Below are 20,051 nucleotides of genomic sequence, written 5' to 3' on the forward strand. Positions count from 1 at the left end.
GCCCATTGGTCTCTATCTTGCTTCCCTCCCCGCTCTGGAGCCCATTTCCAGCTGCTGCTAGGACCCCTCTAGCTGGATGGAGTAAACCCATGCGTGGGTGCATGGGTGCTCAGTCACTTCGGTTGTATCCGACCCTTTGTGACCCCATGTTCCTCTGTCCCTGGGATTCTCCAGGAAAGAATATTGGAGTGGGTTGTCATGCCCTTCTCCAGAGAGTCAAGCCATCTTAGCCTAAAACTGTCAGAAACTCAGCTCACCTTCTTCCACAAACCCAAATCTCTCCACAACACCCCATTTCTCTGTGTTACACATCCAATGTGACTCCAAGATCCGCAAGCCCTGGCTCTTCCACAGCATTTGGACCCCCAGTCTCTCTGAATTTCCCCTTCCAATTCAGCTCACTGGGGCACCAGTCTATCTTCCAAGTAACCCGACAGCTGATTGACCTAACACAGAGCTCTATAGGATTCTCTGCTTAAAAGCCTTGTCAGTGTGATGGCCATGTATTGATAATTCTCGAAGGTAATTAATGGATTCATGGGGATTTATTACACTACTCCTCCCACTTTCCTGTGTGTTTGAAATTTTTTAAAATATACATTTTAAAAAATAAAGCCTTGTCATTCCTCCTTCCCCTTTAATTAGGTACAAATTCCTGCACAGCAGGGTTAGAATCTGCCTTCTCAAGTAGATTGCCCCATGTCCCCTCCATTTTTATTTATTTACTTATAATTGGAGGATAATTGCTTCACAATATTGTGTTGGTTACTGCCACACATCAACATGAATCAGCCATAAGTGTACATACGTCCAGGCTTCCCAGGTGGCTCCGTGGTAAAGAATCTGCCTGCAATGCAGGAGACATGGGTTTGATCCCTGGGTTGGGAAGACCCCCTGGAGAAGGGAATGCCAACTCACTCTAGTATTCTTGCCTGGAGAATCCCATGGAGAGAGGAACCTGGCAGGCCACAGTCCATACGGTCGAAAAGAGTTGGACATGACTGAGCGACTTAGCAGGCAGACAGGCATACATATGTCTCCATCCTCTTGAACCTCCCTCCTACCTTCCCCTCCATTCTTACAGAACTCTTTCCTAAGCATGTACATACCTCCCCCAATGCCTCCATTCACATTCTTCTACCAGTATCCTCTTTTCATATCCCTTCCCACCCTTGAAGGGCCACCTTAAGTGCCGTGTTTGATACGAAGCCTTTCTTGGTCCCCCAGAGAACAGCTATCTCCCCTGACTCCCAGGCTTTCGTTCTCCTCTTGTGAAACTTACATCCCCTTTTGTGATAGACATCTGTGTCCTCATCTCAGCCCACCTCTAGACTATAAGCATCACGAGGCAAAGGGAGGCTTTACAGACAGTGCCCCGTAATACTGGCTGAGTTGGCCAGTAGCAGGAACATGCTGACAGCCCTTTCCATGAAAGCAGGTCTTGATGAAAGGAGACTGCACAGAGCCTGCAGGGAAATACTGGGTTGGAACTTTCGGGCCAACCCAATAGAAACACAAGGGCCAATGCGGAACTTCAGAACAGGAAGGGCTCTCAGAGCCCAAATGGAGAAACTCCCTCAATTTACAGACAAAGAGATAAGTCTTAGAAAGGCAAGGGATGAGTTCCATTTCTACTCTGGCCTGTCTTCCACTCCAGGTTTATACACACACACAGCTTCCTCACTATTTTGGGGGTGGTGACCCTACCCTAGCAATGGGTTTAGCATCTTTCCCGGAGTGCCTTGACTTGCGCAGACCTCTACATCTGTGGCCAGATGTGGGGACCCAGCTGATGCCCAGAGAGGATCCTGCTGCTGGGAGAGGTGGTGTCAGTGGTGACCAGTTGAAGCATCCACCCCCAGCAGGGCCGTGCCTGTCCCATCCCCTCCTCCCACACTCTCATGTTGCACAGAAATATTTCTGAAATGTTTAATGCCACAGAGAAGTCCAAAACTGGCAGAAAGCAGCAGCCATTCTCCTGCATGCCTGGGCCACGGCTGTCCCCTGAAAAGGTGGCCCACACAGACCGAGGAACCAGGGCGATTTGCTGACATCCTTTTGTCCTCTAAATGCCAGAGGTTCCACTTAGGCCGGCGGGGGTGGCAAAAGAAGAGGAAGTGGAGAAGGAGTAGGAGAAGGGCGGTCTCTGCAGGCACTCTTCCTGCCCTCAGATGGTGACTCATGCCGCATGCCCTGAAGGGGACAATTCCTTGGACCAGACTAAACTGATCAAGCTGAGGGTTCAAGAAGGAGCAGAGCAGGGCTCCTGGGATGCGGTGGCCAGGAGTCACCACCAGAAGCTGGAAGAGGAGGCCTGCCTGCCACTCCAGCTCCTTCTCACCAGCCTCTAACTTTGGCCCCATCTGGACAGGACTCCAGCACTGGCGTCCCATGGGGATCGCATCTCCTCCACGCTCCATCACTTTGGGCCTTTCTTAAGTACAACATTGTCATACTCGGTCCCTTGTGGCCAGCCAGAGGCGGCGAAGTCCTGTCCCACTATGTAGCCATGCTTGAGGCCACTGGAGTCCCTGTCAGCTGTGGCCTGCCTCCTCCAGGCCTCACCCCGGGGCTCCTGCGGGCTGTCATACAGGGCCAAGGCGGCCATCCCCTCAGGCTCATCATATATGTGGTCGGGTCGTGGGGGCGGGTGATCCTCGATGCTGTCGTACAGAGGGTCAGCTGGGAGCTGGGGAGGAACAGCCAGGACGCCCCTCAAGCTCTTCCCCAGGCTCCGGGCCACTGCATCGAAGGGCACTGCGTACTCTCCCTCTAGTCCGCGCTGCTGCCGGGGCGTGGGCACCGGGACAGTGGGCGACGGTGGTGGCAGCGAGTCGTGGGGTCGGGCGTATGGGCTCTCTGGCCGGGGCAGCACCGCAGGGACTGGGACTGGCTGGGTCTGGGGCCCAGGAGGGGCGGCGTTCTTCTGGGCAGAGATGGCCTCTTCCAGGGCCAGGAAGATCTCATTGCCTTGCCTGGTTTCGAACTCAAAGTTGCCCTCTCCTGAGACACAGCGCCGGCCAGCCTCGAAGGAAAAGGTTACCTGGGTGGGGGAGAAAGCCTATTAATGGGAGGCCAGCTGCTCCTATACCCAGTTTCCAATCACAAACACGTCACCTCCAACTTCCCTCCAGCCTGGGAGCTGCTTGGCCTTCTCATCAAGCTGCTTCCTCTCCAAGTCTTTTCTTACAAACAAACCCCTCTCCTTTTTCCTTCTTCCTTCCATCCATCGGCGTATGAAGACTGGCAGAGTTCAACCTCCACACGCCCACTACTCCCAGCCAGGTCTTCCTCTTCTTTCCTTCCCCCACCTCCACCTCCATGTCTCCCTCCCCAGTTCTCTCCTCCAGCCCCTGGGCTGGGCTGATTTTCTTCTGCCGGTCTTCGGTCTTCGTCTCACCTTCTCTCCCTCCTCCATTCTCTCTTCCTTTGAGGGCCCCTTGGCCCTCTCCCTGACACTCTCTTTTCTCTCACAGTTCATCCTTCCTCTGCCCTACCCCTGGCAGCCCCTGCTCACCTTATCCCGCCCAAAGCGTCGCAGGAACCTGTAAGGCCATTCATATAGCTGGGTGCCCGACTCAGGGCCGCCCCACAACTCTAGGGCACTCTCCCCAACCCGGAGGGTGTAGGATCCCCGGAGCCGGCACCTCTCACTGACTTCTGTGGGTCTCATGGTCACAGCAAACTCCTTTTGGGGAGTCCCTGGGGAGGAGACACAGTTCATGGGAAAAACAGCCAACCTCTTTCAATTCTGTATGTGTGCGTGTTCAGTCACTCAGTTGTGTCCGAACCTTTGTGACCCCATGGACTATAACCCGCCATGTTCCTCTGTCCATGGGATTCTCCAGGCAAGAATACTGGAATGGGTTGCCATTTTCTTCTCCAGGAGATCTTGCTGACCCAGGGCTCAAACTTGGGTCTCTGGAGTCTCCGGCATTAGCAAGCAGATTATTCACCACCACTCTAAATAAGCAGGCCAGGTCTCCAGAAGAAAAGTATTATCGGTGGCCCCATGACCCTGGTGCTTGTGTTCTGAAGGTTTAGCTGCCCTGTGCCAAGTCAGACTCCCCAAGATGCCAGGAACCCCCACCCCCTCCCCCAAGAGGCATCGTGCCCTAGCCACGAGCACCCCGACTCCTCCGTGGCCACATCCTTCCTGCTCCCGTCGCCAGAGTCACAGCTTTGTCTCCTCCATCTCATTGCTCGCCCCAACCCAGCTGCCTCCCCATCCCTCCCGCTACACCTGCAGGTGCTACCCCACCGCCCCAGCTCTCCCTGCCTACCCACCCTCTGCCGAGGCCATGGGGGTCGGGGGGCCCTCCAAGGGGTGGAGCCTGGATGCACCCCTTGCCCTGTGTCTTCCTGCTCCCCCCAGGCAGCCCCCAGAGCGCTAGACAAGAGGACAGGAGGGGGACTGCCTTGTGAGCAAAAAGCTCCCTTGCTGCAGGACACCTTAGATCCACAGAAGGGAAACCATTCTTTTTACAGACGACTGCTCAGGTCCCATCAAGGGAGAATTCCAAACCAGCACTTTCACCTGGGTCTCTCAGCCAGGCCTGGATCAGAGGGAGCGGGCCAAGGGTGAATGGTTGACATTTAAGGCAGGCCAGCCTCCCCAACCTTGGGCCTGGCCGGAAGCGATGAGGAGCGGCTGATAAGGGGCTGGCTGGGGCCGGGGGCAACCACAAGGCAGGAAGACTGGGCCGGCTGCCGGCCAGCTCTCACCTCCTCCCCACCACGCCCTGGAGAGAACAGCCAGGGGAGAAGCAGGGGCCCCCTCACCTGCGGTCGTGCTGCTGTACAATTCATTTTCCTCCATGCGGGGCCGGCCACCCTTCCCCTCCAGCCCTGACAGCTGCTTCCGCTGACCCTGGGGAGAAGGCCCAACGTTCACCACCATCGCCATCTCCAGCCCCACCTCTGGCCACCCTAAGCTTTCTTGCAAAATGCACTCAGTCTGCCACCCCCACCCCCCCACCCCCCCATCTTTATTCTGAATTGGGATCCACACCCCACCAAAGAACCACCCTCAGCATCCTGACCTTGACTCGCTCTACACCTGCCCTCGGCAGGCACCCAGTGCGCCACATCCTCTCTACAGCCCTGGACGACTCACGGGGAAGGCCAGGAGGCAGATGGCCTGTATCCAGTCGCCACGCTCAGCGGTGGGGGCTGCCAGCAGGTACAGGCGTTCCGTGGTCTCCAGGAAGAAGGTGCTGGTGTCCCGGGGACTGCTGGCCTCCCCGCTGGCTTCGGACACCCGCAGGCAGTCATTGAGGCGGATCACTCTCCGGGGGGCCTCTCCCCGGCGAGACTTCTCGGAGCCCTCCTGGAGCTCCAACCGGGCCAGTGCGCAGCCTGAACCTCCATACAGTGCAGCCCCGAACCGGCGCCATTTCTGGCCCCAGATGGAGAGATGGTGACCAGCGGGGAGAGGAGGACCCCAGGGGGAGATGTAGGGGAAGATCACAGGAGACCCAAGGAGGCAGAGGGCTTAACACAGGCCTTAAGAGTTAGTATGCGTTGAAGATGCACCCCAAGTGACCCAGAAAGAGGCCTCCAGTGACAGCAGGGAGGAAGCCAGAGGCAAGAAAAAAGAAAAGGCACAGGGGTGAGCCCCATGATGACAACTGCAGGGAGACTGGGTAAGCTCAACGCAGGGAATCCCAGGTGAGAGGCAGAAAGCATGTGAGTCCTGAAGCCCAGAGGAGGCAAGGAGGGCAGTCTGAGAGCCCAGACTGGGGAGCTCCTCTTTCTGCATGAGGCCCCACAGAAGGCCCTGTCCCCAGGAACTTGCTGACACTCCTGAACCTTCCTGACTCGTGGCCTGAGGCCATGAGAGGGACAGAGAGAGAGAGAGAGAGGAACCCTGGGGTGGGTCCCCTGAGGGAAGGAGGACTTCCCTATTCAAAGAGGCCAAAAGAATGAAAAGGAGTTTAGACACAATGGGGCCCTGGCTCCCAGAGAACCCGACTCAAGTTCAAAAGCAGCCAAACGCACCCCACTGGGCAGGAAAGGAGGAAGGAACCTCCACGGCCATCCCGAATTATCCCCTCCACTGTGCAGTCCAGTCCTTCCCAATGTGTCCCAGTGAGGAGAAGTCGCCACAGAACAAGAAAGAGTCAGAGTCCTCTGGTATCCCCTCCTCCTGGGGTCACGGCTGTCAGCAAAGGCCATGATGTGGAGGCTGCTCAAGGGAGCAAGTGGCTGCTAAGGAACGAGCCCTCCCAAGCTTGTGTTCTGCACCCAGTGTGGTAGATGGCAGTCTCCATCACCCCATAAGGGTTTTGGAACATTCCAGGGTCTCCTCTCCTCTCCGGGGAGTCGCTAGCACCCCACTTTCCACCACCTCTCAGCCCAGCCCCAGACCAACGGTGCTCTTCTTACCTTCCCAAAAGTCTGCTGCTGCTGGAGGTACAGGAAGCCCTGCTTCACCACCACGTCCTCCATCCTCGCAGCATCCCGGGGCCCCTGAGCGCCAGCTCTCCCCTTCCACACCCACCCGCTCTCGCTCCTCTCTGCCCTAGGTTCCCCCTTCTCTCAAGTTCATTTCCTCTCTGCCTAGAGTTTTCTGCACTATTCTCGGCTGCTTGATGACGACAGGCCGATAGGCCCTGTGGTTTCTTGCTCTGTGTGTGTGTTTTCTTTCTGACGAGTGGGTTTCACATTCAAGCTTCCTGCATTTTCAGTGAGTGAGAGAGAATTTCCAAAAAGCCCAACTCTAGCATTTCACTGAACGCAGCTCAGGGACAGAGGCCAGCGGGGGGGAGTCACCAACACAGGGTGGCTGGCCCTCTGGAACAGAGACCCAGAAACAAAAATTTGACTGTAAAACCAGGAGCCGAAGGCTCCGCCATGCTCAGCCTGGATGGTTAGCATGATGGAGCTAGGAGACACCTGAGAAATCAACCAGCCCAACATGCTCATCTAAAAATGAGGAGACTGAGGCTCACAGAAGGGCTGAGGACAGGTTCAAGGCCACCAAACCGGAAACCAGGTCTCTCAACTCAGCAGGAGCTGAGCCACACATGCACACTGGACACATTAGCCTCAGTACTTTCACACACTCTGCTGAAATGGTTTCCCTCTGTGGGGACACTCCCTGTCTCCCACAATGACACACACACACACCACCTCCTGAGCTTCTAGAAACATGAATGTCTCCACACTGAAGCGAACTACACTCCCCAAGCACATCTCAACTGTTGGAGACCGCCTTCCTTTCAACCTTTGTGAGCATTGTAAAGACACTCGAATTCTATCTGGAGGTTATAAGTTACAATAGCAAACTCTAACATTAAAAAAAAAAAGTTTCATGGTTATCAAATGTGCTTCACAGTTAGCAAAGGTCCCAGGTCCACACAGTCTCCAGACACACTTTCTACCCTTGGAAGAAGGAAGGGCAGGTGTGAACCCACCTGTTTGCAAGTCTCCTAAAGTCACAAGGCCAGAGGAGGAAGTGCCAGGGTAACTGATCTTTTAATTGAACAGTCTTTTTATTGCTGACCTCCAGGATGCCTCGTGGGCTGCAGTCCATGGGATCAGAGTCAGACACGACTGAGTAACTGAACAACAACAACAGATGCGACTGGTGGTAAAGAACCTGCCTGCCAGTTCAGGAGGAAAAAGAGGCGTGAGTTGGATCTCTGGGTCCAGAAGATCCCCTGGAGGAGGGCATGGCAACCCACTCCAGTATTCTTGCCTGGAAAATTCCATGGACAGAAGAGCCTGGTGGGCTAGAGTCCATGGGACCACAAGAGTCAGACATAACTGAAGCAGCTTAGCACGCAAACAAAGTCTAGACTCCATGCAAGAAGATACATGGCTTAGGGGAAATCTAAGTGCCTCAGAGAATATCTAACTTTGGGCCAAATGGTTTAGAGAAGCAATCTGACAGAGGCATAGTGCGGAAATATTGGAAAAACCAGAGAATTAGACTAGCACTCTTGGGGTAACCCCATAATGGGTGTTTATGTAACTGAGCCATTTCCTCTACCGCAGGGGTTCGGTCATCTTGGGAAGAACAGCAGAGCAGTGCACTGCTTAGATCTTCTGCTGTACATGCCATGTGCTTTACCAAAACAGCTCCAAACATGAGCATTACGGGCTCTGGGAGGAGAGGACTAAGACACGTAAAGCTCATTACACTCAGTCCAGCTGCCTGGATTTGAACAGCTGGATCCAGCAACCAAAGGGGAACCAAGGATGCTGGTGAAGGGGGAAAATGCCTTGAGAAGGGGTTAAGAGTAGGTGGCTTATTCCATCTCTCTGGGCTTCCCTGGTGGCTCAGTGGTAAAGAATCCACCTACCAATGAAGGAGGCATGAGTTGGATCCCTGGAGTAGGAAATGCAACCCGCTCCAGTATTCTTGCCTGGAGAATTCCATGGACAGAGGAGCCTGGCAAGCTACAGTCCACGGGGTTGCAAAACAGTCAGACTTGACTTAGTGAGTAAACAACAACAATTCCATTTCTCCAACCCTTTAGGGGAAGCAGCATTACACAGGGGCTGCATGGACTGCGGATGACTCGGCATCTCCTTAAGGAGTGAGAAAAGAAGGGCTTCTAAGGCCATCCTGGGGGTTGTCAGAGCAGTGCCTTTCAAACACTAATGTGCAAACCTGGTTGCAGATTCAGATGCAGTAGGCCTGGCATAAGACCTGAGATGCTGAAGTCACTGGTGGGTGGACCGGACCTGATTAAGTAGCCAGACAACAAAGGATCCTCCCCGCCACCTCTCTGACCACTTTCCCCGAAGGTCAACTGGACGCATTCCACTCACAACCACAGGGGGGAGCCCGAGTTTGCCAGATTACCAGGAAATTACTATTTAATCCCTGGAGGTTTAGACCCTAAGGAATCGGTCTGCAATGCAGGAAACCTGGGTTCGATCCCTGGGCTGGGAAGATCCCCTGGAGGAGGGCATGGCAATCCACTCCAGTATTCTTGTCTGGAGAATCCCCATGGACAGAGGAGCCTGGTGGACTATAGGCCATGGGGTCACAAGGAGTCAGACATGACTGAGCGACTAAACACTGAGCCCAAGAATTTCGCATACCCCGCCCCTTTCCATGCCATCCCTTGCCTACGGGAGCAGGAAAAGTTATTTTCCTGTGTCTGTTTGCCACAGGCTTGAACTCAGAGCAACCCCCACTTTTCCTGGCAGGACTTGTGGGGACCCTGCAGAGAAAGTACTAACCCCAGTATTTTCTGCCTGGCCACAGGCAAACCCTATGCGCAGGGACCCAAAAGGACACAGCAGAAGGGCAAAGAGCCAGAGGCCCTTAGATGACCCAGGCACCAAAAATAGGGAAAGAAAGCAACAAAAAGGCATAAGTGGAGGGCGGGGTGCCCCTAGACTCCTTTTTGCTTTTATTGGCAAGAAAGGGACACGCCGCACCTCATTTGTGCCTCAGTATAAGCCACAGGATCCTTTCCTTTACAATGGTTTCTCTCAGCTGGAGTTAGGAACAGATCTGGAGATCAGGGCTCCAAGAAGCTGGCAACTTTTTGTTACTATTCTCACCAGTGTTTAGCAACTAAATCTCTAATACAAAAGGACTTCTGGGCTTGTCTTTGGGAGCTAGAAAGGAAGGAGCAGAAGAGACTGATTCCTTGGGCAGGTTTAAAGATTAAGCAACCCCCAGAGGATGAATGGCTGGGGAGGGCTGGAGGGGGAGTACTACCCCAAAGGCAGCTCTGGACAGCAAAGAAGCAACAGCAAAGAAGGTATAGAATGGTGGGCAGGGAGTTGGTGGGGGCCAGAGAATGATGGAGGACTGAGCACAGAAATAAGTTGTGGGGGGCGGAGTTCAGTTCAGTTGCTCAGCTGTGTCCGACTCTTTGTGACACCATGGACTGCAGCATGCCAGGCCTCCCTGTCCATCACCAACTCCCGGAGTGGGAGTGTTCGTAAAAGCAATCCTGCCTTCTCCCACCCCAGTTGTTCCTGTCAGTGGGGGAGGAAGGATCTGTCTCTTGAGTTTTATTCCTAGTCCGCACTCTCCATTAAGTATATCATTATTAACATAATAATATTACTTAACATTGGCATAACACTCCTTAATGTTCAAACTCCTTAATGTTCTCCTGAGAGCCCCAAATGCACCCTAGGATGAGACTGAGATAGGAAGAATTCAGGTTAAAAGTTATGTTTTTGAGCATCTCCTCTGTGCAGAGGTAGGAGGGACAGGGCATAAACAAGACATTTGCTGTTGTTATTCAGCTACTCAGTCTTGTCCAACTCTGCGACCCCATGGACTGCAGCACGCCAGGCTTCCCTGTCCTTCATTATTTTCCGGAGCTTGCTCAATCTCATATCCATCAAGTCGGTGATGCCATCCAACCATCTCGTCCTCTGTTGTCCCCTTCCCTGTTTTCATTGTGGTTCCCTTCTCTTTTTAAAAACATTTCTTTACTTGGCTGCGCCAGGTCTTATTGCGGCAGGATCTTGGATCTTCGTCACAACATACAAGATCTTTAGTTGCAGCATGCAAACTCTTAGTTGTGGCATGTGGGTTCTAGTTCCCTGACCAGGGATCAAACCCAGGCCCCCTGCAGTGGGAGGATGAATCAGTCACTGGACCGCTGTTACCAAGTCCAAGCTCACTCTGCTTGCCACACAACAGGCCAATGAATCCGAGAGACAAGGTGTTGAGACAAGGAATACAACTTTATTCGGGGAGCCGGCTGATTGAGGAAAAGGTGCCTCAAAATAACCATCTTGTCCAAGTCTGGATGCCAAGTTCTTTTATAGATCAGAGAGAAAGCAATGAGGAACTAAAGTCAAAAGACAGATGAGAGGGAAAGGCAGTGGGGAATTAAAGACACCTCCAAGGGAATTGGCCAGGCTCTCGGGAAAGGGTTGTTGTGTGTGCTCATGCTCAGTCATGTCCGACTCTTTGGAATCCCAAGGACTGGAGTCTGCCAGGCTCCTCTGTCCATGGGATTTTCCAGGCAAGAATACTGGAGTGCGTTGCCATTTCCTTCTCCAGGGGATCTTCCTGTCCCAGGGATAGAACTCCCAAGTCGCCTGCATTGGAGGCTGATGCTTTACCACTGCACCACCTCTTGGAGATGCTTTGCAAGCCTTGGGAAGGGATGTGTTCATCTCTTCTATTCACAGGTGGGCAGGGACAGATTAGCTCTCAATGAGCTGAAAAAAGGCACTTTAGTTTACAGTCAAGCAGAGGGGCAGGGTCCTCTGAGGCAAGCTATTAAGTATGATTATAATAACAAAAGCAACAAAAAGCAAGTCAAAGAAAGTTTCCAACAGGGACTCAGTTGGCTTCTCTGCAACACCACCAGGGAAGTTCTTGAGTTTTCTTTCTAGCTGGAGACTCAGATGATGAAAAAACTAAATATGTAAATACCTTAAAACAGACCATGATCAGTGCTATAAGTATGACAGTGATGGGGGGAGGGGACATCTTTCTATAGAACTGGTGAGAAAAGCCTCTCTGAGGAGATAACAATTGAACTAAGACATCAGTGATATGGAAACCAGCCACTTGAAGATCTAAGGGGAAAACACTGCAGGCAGAAGTTCCTTCAAGGGCAAAGGCCCCTAGGCAGGAACAGCTGAACGTGAAGATCTGCAAGAAGGACAGAATGACCAGAGCATTGCAAGCCAGAGGGGACCGGTTTTTTTCCCGAATGTATTCTAAGTGCAATGGGCGTTCACTTGAGGATTTTAAAGCAGGGATGTGAATGATCTGATTTATGATATTAAAAGGGTGTTCTGCAGCTATAGGGAGCATGGGTTGTCAAGGGGCAAGATCAGAAGCAAAGAAAGCAAGGATTCCATTATCTGAGCCCAGCAGAAAACTGATGGTGGTCTGGATCAGGACGTTAGTAATGATGAAGATGAGTGGCCAGATTTGGGTGTGTACTCGACTTGCACGTGGACTGGCTATGAGGGACTGTTGAAACACTAGATTATCATTTACTGCAAAGGGGAAGATAGAGGGAGAGAAACAGGTGTGGGGAGGGTTGTTGGTGGGCGAAGATTTGGGTCTGACCCCACAGGGAGCTGTTATTTCTACTCCATCAGGCAAGTAGGGAATTGGAAGTCTACCCCATTGCAATCATCACTCCAAGAAGACAGCAAGGAAGCATCTGACCCACCACCCCTGCTCTGTACGCTCAAGGAGCTAAGAACTGGATACTGAAATGTTGGAAAACAAAAACAGAAAAATCCCACATCCTAAAGGTTAGACTTGTCAGAAGCAACAATCAAAAGCTCTGTCTCCAAAGTTTTCTCCAAGTAAATCTAATTGGCAGTGAAGCTAAAGGTAAAGGAGAAAAGGAAAGATACCCATCTGAATGCAGAGTTCCAAAGAATTAGCAAGGAGAGATAAGAAAGCCTTCTTCAGAGATCAGTGCAAAGAAATAGAGGAAAACAATAGAATGGGAAAGACTAGAGATCTCTTCAGGAAAATTAAAGATATCAAGAGAATATTTCATGCAAAGATGGGCACAGTAAAGGACAGAAATGGTATGGACCTAACAGAAGCAAAAGATATTAATAAGAGGTGACAAGAATACACAGAAGAACTATACAATAAAGATCTTCATGACTCAGTCAACCATGATGGTGTAATCACTCACCTAGAGTCAGATATCCTGGAATGTGGAGTCAAGTGGGCCTTAGGAAGCATCACTATGAACAAAGCTAGTGGAGGTGATGGAATTCCAATTGAGCTATTTCAAATCCAAAAAAATGATGCTGTGAAAGTGCTACACTTACTATGCCAGCAAATTTGGAAAACTCAGCAGTGGCCACAGGACTGGAAAAGGTCAGTTTTCATTCCAATCCCAAAGAAAGGCAATGCCAAAGAATGTTCAAACTACTGCACAATTGCCCTCATCTCACACGCTAGCAAAGTAATACTCAAAATTCTCCAAGCCAGGCTCCAACAGTATGTGAACCGTGAACTTCCAGATGTTCAAGTTGGTTTTAGAAAAGGGAGAGGAACCAGAGATCAAATTGCCAACATATGCTGGATCATTGAAAAAGCAAGAGAGTTCCAGAAAAACATCTACTTTTGCTTTATTGACTACGCCAAAGCCTTTGACACTGTGGATCACAACAAACTATGGAAAATTCTTAAAGAGATGGAAATACCAGACCACCTTATCCACCTCCTGAGAAATCTGTATCCAGGTGAGGAAGCAACAGTTAGAACTGGACTTGGAACAACAGACTGGTTCCAAATCAGGAAAGGAGTACAACAAGGCTGTATATTGTCAGCCTGCTTATTTAACGTATATGCAGAGTACATCATGCAAAATGCTGGACTGGATGAAGCACAAGCTGGAATCAAGATTGCCAGGAGAAATATCAATAACCTCAGATATGCAGATGACATCACCCTTATGGCAGAAAGTGAGGAAGAACTAAAGAGTCTCTTGATGAAAGTAAAAGAGGAGAATGAAAAAGTTGGCTTAAAGCTCAACATTCAGAAAACTAAGATCATGGCATCCAGTCCCATCACTTCATGGCAAATAGATGAGGAAACAATGGAAACAGTGACACACTTTATTTTCTTGGGCTCCAAAATCACTGCAGATGGTGACTGCAGCCATGAAATTAAAAGATGCTTGGTCCTTGGAAGAAAAGCTATGACCAACCTAGACAGCATATTAAAAAGCAGAGACATTACTTTGCTGACAAAGGTCTGTCTAGTCAAGCTATGTTTTTCCATTAGTCATGTATGGATGTGAGAGTTGGACTATAAAGAAAGCTGAGTGCTGAAGAACTGATGCTTTCCTGGTATTGGAGAAGACTCTTGAGAGTCCCTTGGACTGCAAGGAGGTCAAATCAGTTAATCCCAAAGGAAATCAGTCCTGAATTTTCATTGGAAGGACTGATGCTGAAGCTGAAACTCTAATACTCTGGCCACCTGATGTGAAGAACTGATTCATTGGAAAAGACCCTGATGCTGGGAAAGATTGAAGGCAGGAGGATAAGGGGACAAGAGAGGATAAGATGGTTGGATGGCATCACTTACTCCATGGACCTGAGTTTGAAAGCAAGCTCTGGGAGTTGGTGATGGACAGGGAAGCCTGGGGTGCTGCAGTCCATGGTGTTGCAGAGTCGGACAGGACTGGGCGACTGAACTTAACTGAGCTTAACTTGCATATAGAACCCTGGATGCAAGGAAGTCTGGGTAATGTAGTTTTTAGGTGTCCTACCTCTGCGAATGAGGAAGACACACTCGGAGGAGGACGAAGGTTGAAATGAATGCTGAGCACCAGTCCTCCTGATCCTTAACAGAAAGTGTGTGTGTCATTCACTACTAACATACAACCTATACTCTCAGAATTCAGATAAAATTTAATCTGGGGACCATGACTGGAAGCCAGAGTGGGATCTAATGGAAAACAAGATCTATCTTTCCAAGTGGGAAAGACTGGAATTGGTCTCAGTAGGCAAGGCCTTACCTGACCTCACCCAGAGGGATGGCTTTTCCACTCAAGACTGAGCCCAGGGGTCCTAAAATCCCTTTATCTCTCCCCACCACCACCTCCCGCAGCTTCTGACCACTCTTAGGAGGCAGCCTAGACAGCTGATTAAGATGACAATTTATTGGGGAAGGTCGGAACCGTGCTTTCTGCGTGTATCCATCATTACCATTACTTGGCGGTTATTTCCATGAATGTTTAGCGTGGAGAAAAGGATATAAATGGAAACAAGGAGATTTGAGTTGCTGGTAAAACCTAGGATGAGAGAGCAATGACCCCTGTCCACTGGAGCAGAAATCCAGAAGGACACAAATTCGTCGGCAGGGGAAAGTAAAGAATAATGCAGGCGTCCTAAGTGGGCGGTGGGCACACCGGAAGAACCCCCGGGGGTGTGGTGTGGTGTGGTGTTACAGCAGTGGCACGGCCGCAGCCGGGTGAGGGGCACGACGTGAGGACAGTTTTGAAGGGAGGAATCCGTCAGGTGCAGGGGTCTGGGCGGGGATAGGTCTTGGTCCCTCCGGGAGCCCTCGCCAAGCCGATGAGCTAAGGCAGCGCCACCTCCCGCTGCCGCTCTCGCCGGCCCGCCGGAGCGAGCGCGGCCCCTTTAAAAATCATGTAAACAAAGCTTTGTTCCGCCGGCCCCCTCCCCTCGCGCCCCCCGGTCTGCTCCCTCCTCCACCCGCCTCCCGCGTCTCCGGGCCGCTGACGTTGCCGCGCCTTTACGCCGTCCCAACGGCGCTGCGCATTCTCCAACCGCGGCCCCTGCCGCCCGGGCCTGCGCAGCCGGGCGGCGCTACGCCGCGAGCGCAGCGCGACGAGCCCCCAGCGCGCAGGCGCAGCGGCGACGGCGGCGGCGGCGGCGGCCCGGCCGAGGTGCGCGTTGGGGGGGAGGGGGGGCCGCAGAGGAGCATGAATGGAGCAAAATGGCGGATCATGTGCAGGTGAGAGGAGCTGCGGGGGAGGGGGCGGCCGCGGAGAGTGGGGACTGGGGGCGCGCGCAGCCCGAGGGGCTCGGGCAGGGTCGGGGCTCGCCGGGCCCGCGCCGCTGCCACTCCGGGCTCCGGAGACGCCGCCCCGTCCCGGAGCCCTGGGGCCTTTCCCGCCTCCCGGGCCGGGGGCCTCCTCCATCCCCTCCCACCCGGTCCCAAGTCTCTCGCGCGGGGCTGGAGATTCAGGGATCCGCGCCCCGGCGGGCACAGCGTACATCGCTTATCAGTGACTGTCCTCACTCCGGAGGGAGGCCTCCCGCAAGTCCTCAGTGCCCCCCAAGACGGGGGCGGTAGGGAGACCCCTTGCCGACTCTGTCCTGAGGGGCACTTCCCCGTCACACTCGCCGGCCCTAAACAGATAACAAAAAGAATACCTCGCACTGATCGATCTCGCTTTACCGAATCTTTCCCGCCGCCTTCCTCTTCTCGCCCCCGAACATAAGAGAGACCCCCCCTCCCTCCTGCCTCCTTCCCCGCTCCCACGGATTCGCCCACCACTCCCCCACTCCTGATCGCACAGCCTGCAGGGCCGAGCTCCCCGATCCTCCAAAATGGGTGCTCAGGCCTGGGCCCGCCCTCCCTCCGGTCCCCCTATCCCCAGTGAAGGAGTTGAGTGCCCACACCTCCTCTGAAACGCGGGGTGGAGGGGGTGTGTCTGAATCGAGAGCTGCAATGTTGGGTGCAGACGTTTGCTCTGGAGGGTCCCCATGGGGCTGCAGAGCTGCCCCGGGCGTGCTTTGGGCCCAGGCCACTTTTTTTCAAAGACATGGCACAGGCCCTAGAAAGGGACAAACCCTTAACCGCTCCTAAAAGTAGCTCGAGGAGTCAGGGTTATTTCTTGCAAACTCGATAAAGTTTTTCCTTTCTGTGCCTTAGATCTGATAATTTTATGACACAGTTATTGTTACAGTTATATTGTTAGAAACCTTTGGATTTTCTAGGTAACCGCACGGGTTTTGTGTTGTGGGAAGTAGAAAGTAGAGAGTATAGCAAGTGTGTCTCCTTATTTTGCATATTGTATAGTTATCATTCCTCAAGTAAAAAGGAGAATCTTCTCACGTTTTGTCTACAAGGAACTGCGGTGGTGTGACTTCTGTCAGTTTCTTTGGAAGAGAAGGGACTAAATAAATTCTCAGGCCAGGGATCAGTAGAGTAAATCTTTGAAGGGGGAAGCACAAGTTATCAGGACAGAATTATATAGAAGATTGTAACCACTGATGGAAGACCACAGATTTGTATTTGAAACTCAGTAGCATGATTCAGAAGTAGCAGTAAAACTTGATACAAGGTGATAATTATAATACTGTAGTTCCTTGAGTTTTATAGCAACCATATCTAAGAAGCATGTAGGATTTTTATGTGTGTGTGTGTGTTTTTTTTTTTTTTTTTTAATTCTTCCATCCTAAAAGAGTAGATAGGCATTAACTACTTCTGTCATTTTGAGGAAACTGAAGCATAGAACTGATGTTAGATTTATTTAGGAAGTGGATTGGAGGCTTCTGACTTTGGGTCCCATGCTTTTATCTACTGGGGAAATAAAAAAATAGTGTCAGAGAGCATTCCAGAATATGGTTTGAATAGATAGCCTTTCTGATGATGCTTTGGAAGACAGGAAGTTCATGTACTTTTATGAATATGCATCTGTCTTATCTCTTGCAAAGAAGTCTCTCTTCCTGTGATCTCTCCCACATTTTGAATCAAAAAGGTGGTCATTCCTCACCAGAGGAACGTCAGGATGAGTTCAAGCGGTCTTCATAGCACTTACCTCTCAAAGGAGGATCTGCCTTAGTAAGGAGTTGTTTTTTTTTTCCCCACCCACCCCAACATAAAAATCTACCAAAGTAAGAACTTACTAACTTTTCAAAACAAAGAGGAGGAGGCCAGTTCAGTGCTTCATTTGATTTCAGAGAGTTACAGTATGTTACTCTCTAATAGTGGTCTTTTTAACAACCAGATAAGTCTGTGAAGGAATTTTTTCTCTTTATGCTTTTGTTTGTTAGACCACTAGATTACTTTTAGTTTTGGATACTTGGAGTCTTAAACATGTACTTTATTGTAGCAGAAAACCTTCTCAAGAAAAAGATAAGTTCTCCCCCGTGTGGAATGAGTAAATAAATGAAAAGATTAAGGACAAATCTGAAGTGCTTTGAGGGGTAGTATTTTTCTGAAAACACTATTGGAATATGAGGTTTAAAAAAGTCTATCACTGATTCAAAACAGTTATTATTTGAAAGCTTCATGTGTAGTTCTAAATAGTTGAGTCATTATGTAGCTAGTGCTTTCCTGAACCACCAGGGTGAGCAGTTTTGTATTGTTGTTTTTTCTATTGACACTAAGTAAGTGTCATATGATTCTTAGGCTGGAGTCCTGAGCATCTCTTCTGATAAGTATTTAATGGAAGTCACAAAGCGATAGTAATGGAAAATTACAATATTTGATTTGTCTTTTAGCTCTGTTGATGTCAGTAGTCAAGTCTCTTCAGAAGAGAGGCTTGTAAGAACCTTCTCGTTGTGATAAGTTTCTTACTCTTGGTCTTAGAGAACCTTATCTAACACCCACCAAGGAGGCAGTGATTGTTAAAAATCAAACTCATTTGTATTTATCTTCATAAAATGAATGGTCCTCCTTCCGTTTTTAAAAAACATTAAGTTAGATGAAGATAATGAGGATTTGGTATTTTCACTTGCTGGCTAGTTATGGTAAAGAAATGAAAGTTAGTGTACAGTGTAACAGAAACATTAAGAAGGATCATCAGATGTTTTAATACTGCTAGCTGGTATCCAGGCTCAAGAGAAAAAGGAAAATGTATATGATATAATTGGATATTAAGTATATTATTTAACATATAAGTCTATGTAAATATGGGACTTCCCTATAGCTCAGATGGTAAAGAGTCCCTCTGCAATTCAGGAGACCCTGGTTCAATCCCTGGGTCAGGAAGATTCCCTGGAGAAGGAAATGGCAGCCCACTCCAGTATTCTTGCCTGGAGAATCCCATGGACAGAGGAGCCTGGTGGGCTACAGTCCATGGGGGTCGCAAAGAGTTGGACACGACTGAGCGACTAACACACATGTAAATATATTAAATGAATGATAATTCTGGGGGTTTGTTGGATTTATTCTATTGTTATCCCGGGTCTTACTCAGACTCTTACAGTATTATTTACTGGTATCTGCATTATGACTGAGTAATAACAGAAAATACAGTTTTCACATAGTCATATTTGTTTAAATATTGACCACCACTGTAACTCTAGGGGTCAAGAAGAATCATTAAAGCTGGCAGGTTAAAATTTAACAGAGTGCAAAAGTTTAGCCCGTTTAGAGGAAAAGATAGTTGTCTTTTTAGCTTTTAAAAACATGCAAGGAAACATGAAGGACTATGGGTGATTTATTTGGAGAAGAGAATTCTGTACAACTTTGGAGAATTTTAAAGGAGGGAAAATAGTTACTTTGGTAATTTTCTTTCAGTTAAACTGATACAGTAAGGGCTTAATGTGCCCAAAGCCCTTCTCTGTGCTGGGAACTGCAGAGGATTGGGGACTGAAAAAGATACTGGAGCCAGACTGCTGAAGTATCAAATTCTGATACTGTCTTGGGCAGGCTTCAGAAGTACAAATGGATAGAAGAACTAATACATTGATTGCAAAACATGCTACATTTGTGTTGGATCATACGAAATAGCTACACATTCCCTGTTTCACCCCAGGTACCTCTCCTGTGGATTTATACAAATAATGTCAGTATTTTAGACGGACACCTTTATACGTACTTGATAATTCTGACAGTGTTATTACCTCTTGTGAGAAAAGCCTTCAGAAGAATTAAGGGTTGTCTACATCCATGTGATATAGACACAAAATAAAACAAAATATTTCTATAATGGAATCTGTAATTTAGATGGAGGTAGGAAAAAGGAGCATTAAGAAGATCCCTGTTCTGTATCTTACAGATATATTAACTTCCATTTGATCCCAGAATTGATGTTCATAACCACCAGCTATATTTTCTTCTTGATTGGGTTTGGAACATGATATTGTACCACAGCCCTTCGCGAGGTGAAAGTTGCCAATTTAAACCGATAAGCTGATGTGTCTGTAGGTACAACTTCCAAGGCTACTTTGCTCACTTTCATGTATGTAAGGAAGAGAGTATTTAGATATTGCATCATAGTTTTTTTTTTTCCTTCTTTTAAACACCAAACATATATTATCTCACAGATATTCTCAGAGTCAGGAATCCGGGAGTGTCTTGACTAGATGGTTCTAGCTGAGGGTCTGGTTGTCAAGCTGTCAGCCGGGCTGTGGTTCACCTCTAGGCTTAACTAAGGATGGAGAACCTGTTTGCAGGCTCACCCACATGCTCATTGGCAGGCATTAGTTACTTAGTTGCAGGAGGGTGGGTGGGGGCCACAGTGCCTCTCTGGCTATTGTCTGGAGATTTCAGCTCTTCACCACTGACCCTTCCTAGGATGTAATTTTTAAGGACTTCTTTTTTTACATTATGTAATGATGTCTGCTACGTTTAAGTGACCCATCTTTGTTACGTGTTTTTTTTTTTTTTTTATCTCTTATTGAAATATTCCTTCAGACATACA

At 49.7% G+C, this 20,051-nt stretch overlaps 2 protein-coding genes across 3 annotated transcripts in view; one reads left to right on the top strand and one right to left on the bottom strand.

Annotated features, from left to right (window-relative positions):
* Window positions 1–1,915: 1,915 nt before the first annotated feature.
* On the bottom strand, window positions 1,916–6,615 carry DOK2 (docking protein 2). The gene is made up of 5 exons (XM_086416150.1): window positions 6,388–6,615; window positions 5,117–5,398; window positions 4,783–4,870; window positions 3,518–3,702; window positions 1,916–3,043 (listed from the first exon to the last, which is right to left on the bottom strand). The coding sequence occupies exons 1-5, from the start codon at window positions 6,448–6,450 to the stop codon at window positions 2,420–2,422; spliced, it is 1,242 nt and encodes a 413-aa protein (XP_086272276.1). The 5' UTR covers window positions 6,451–6,615; the 3' UTR covers window positions 1,916–2,419.
* An 8,629-nt stretch (window positions 6,616–15,244) lies between these two features.
* Window positions 15,245–20,051, top strand: part of XPO7 (exportin 7) — a 91,325-nt gene continuing 86,518 nt past the window's right edge. Inside the window, exon 1 of one of the 2 annotated variants that reach the window (XM_086416124.1) lies at window positions 15,245–15,406. In XM_086416124.1, the coding sequence (XP_086272250.1) occupies window positions 15,389–15,406 (18 nt within the window). In that variant the 5' untranslated portion in view covers window positions 15,245–15,388. The remainder of the gene's footprint in view (window positions 15,407–20,051) is intronic. The other variant, XM_086416123.1, reaches the window with a different exon arrangement.

This window comes from Bos grunniens, chromosome 8 (genome assembly GCF_055505025.1).
Source record: "Bos grunniens cultivar Pamir isolate PY7600 chromosome 8, Bosgru_T2T1.0, whole genome shotgun sequence".
Lineage (NCBI taxonomy): Eukaryota > Metazoa > Chordata > Mammalia > Artiodactyla > Bovidae > Bos > Bos grunniens.

Coding starts and splice junctions, on each gene's coding strand:
- DOK2 (XM_086416150.1), bottom strand. CDS start 6,450: ATGGAGGACGTGGTGGTGAAGCAGGGCTTCCTGTACCTCCAGCAGCAG. Junction 4,871..5,116: donor TCTGCCTCCTGGCCTTCCCC/GTGAGTCGTCCA, acceptor CCTTCTCCCCAG/GGTCAGCGGAAGCAGCTGTC. Junction 3,044..3,517: donor GACGCTTTGGGCGGGATAAG/GTGAGCAGGGGC, acceptor TCCCCCACCCAG/GTAACCTTTTCCTTCGAGGC.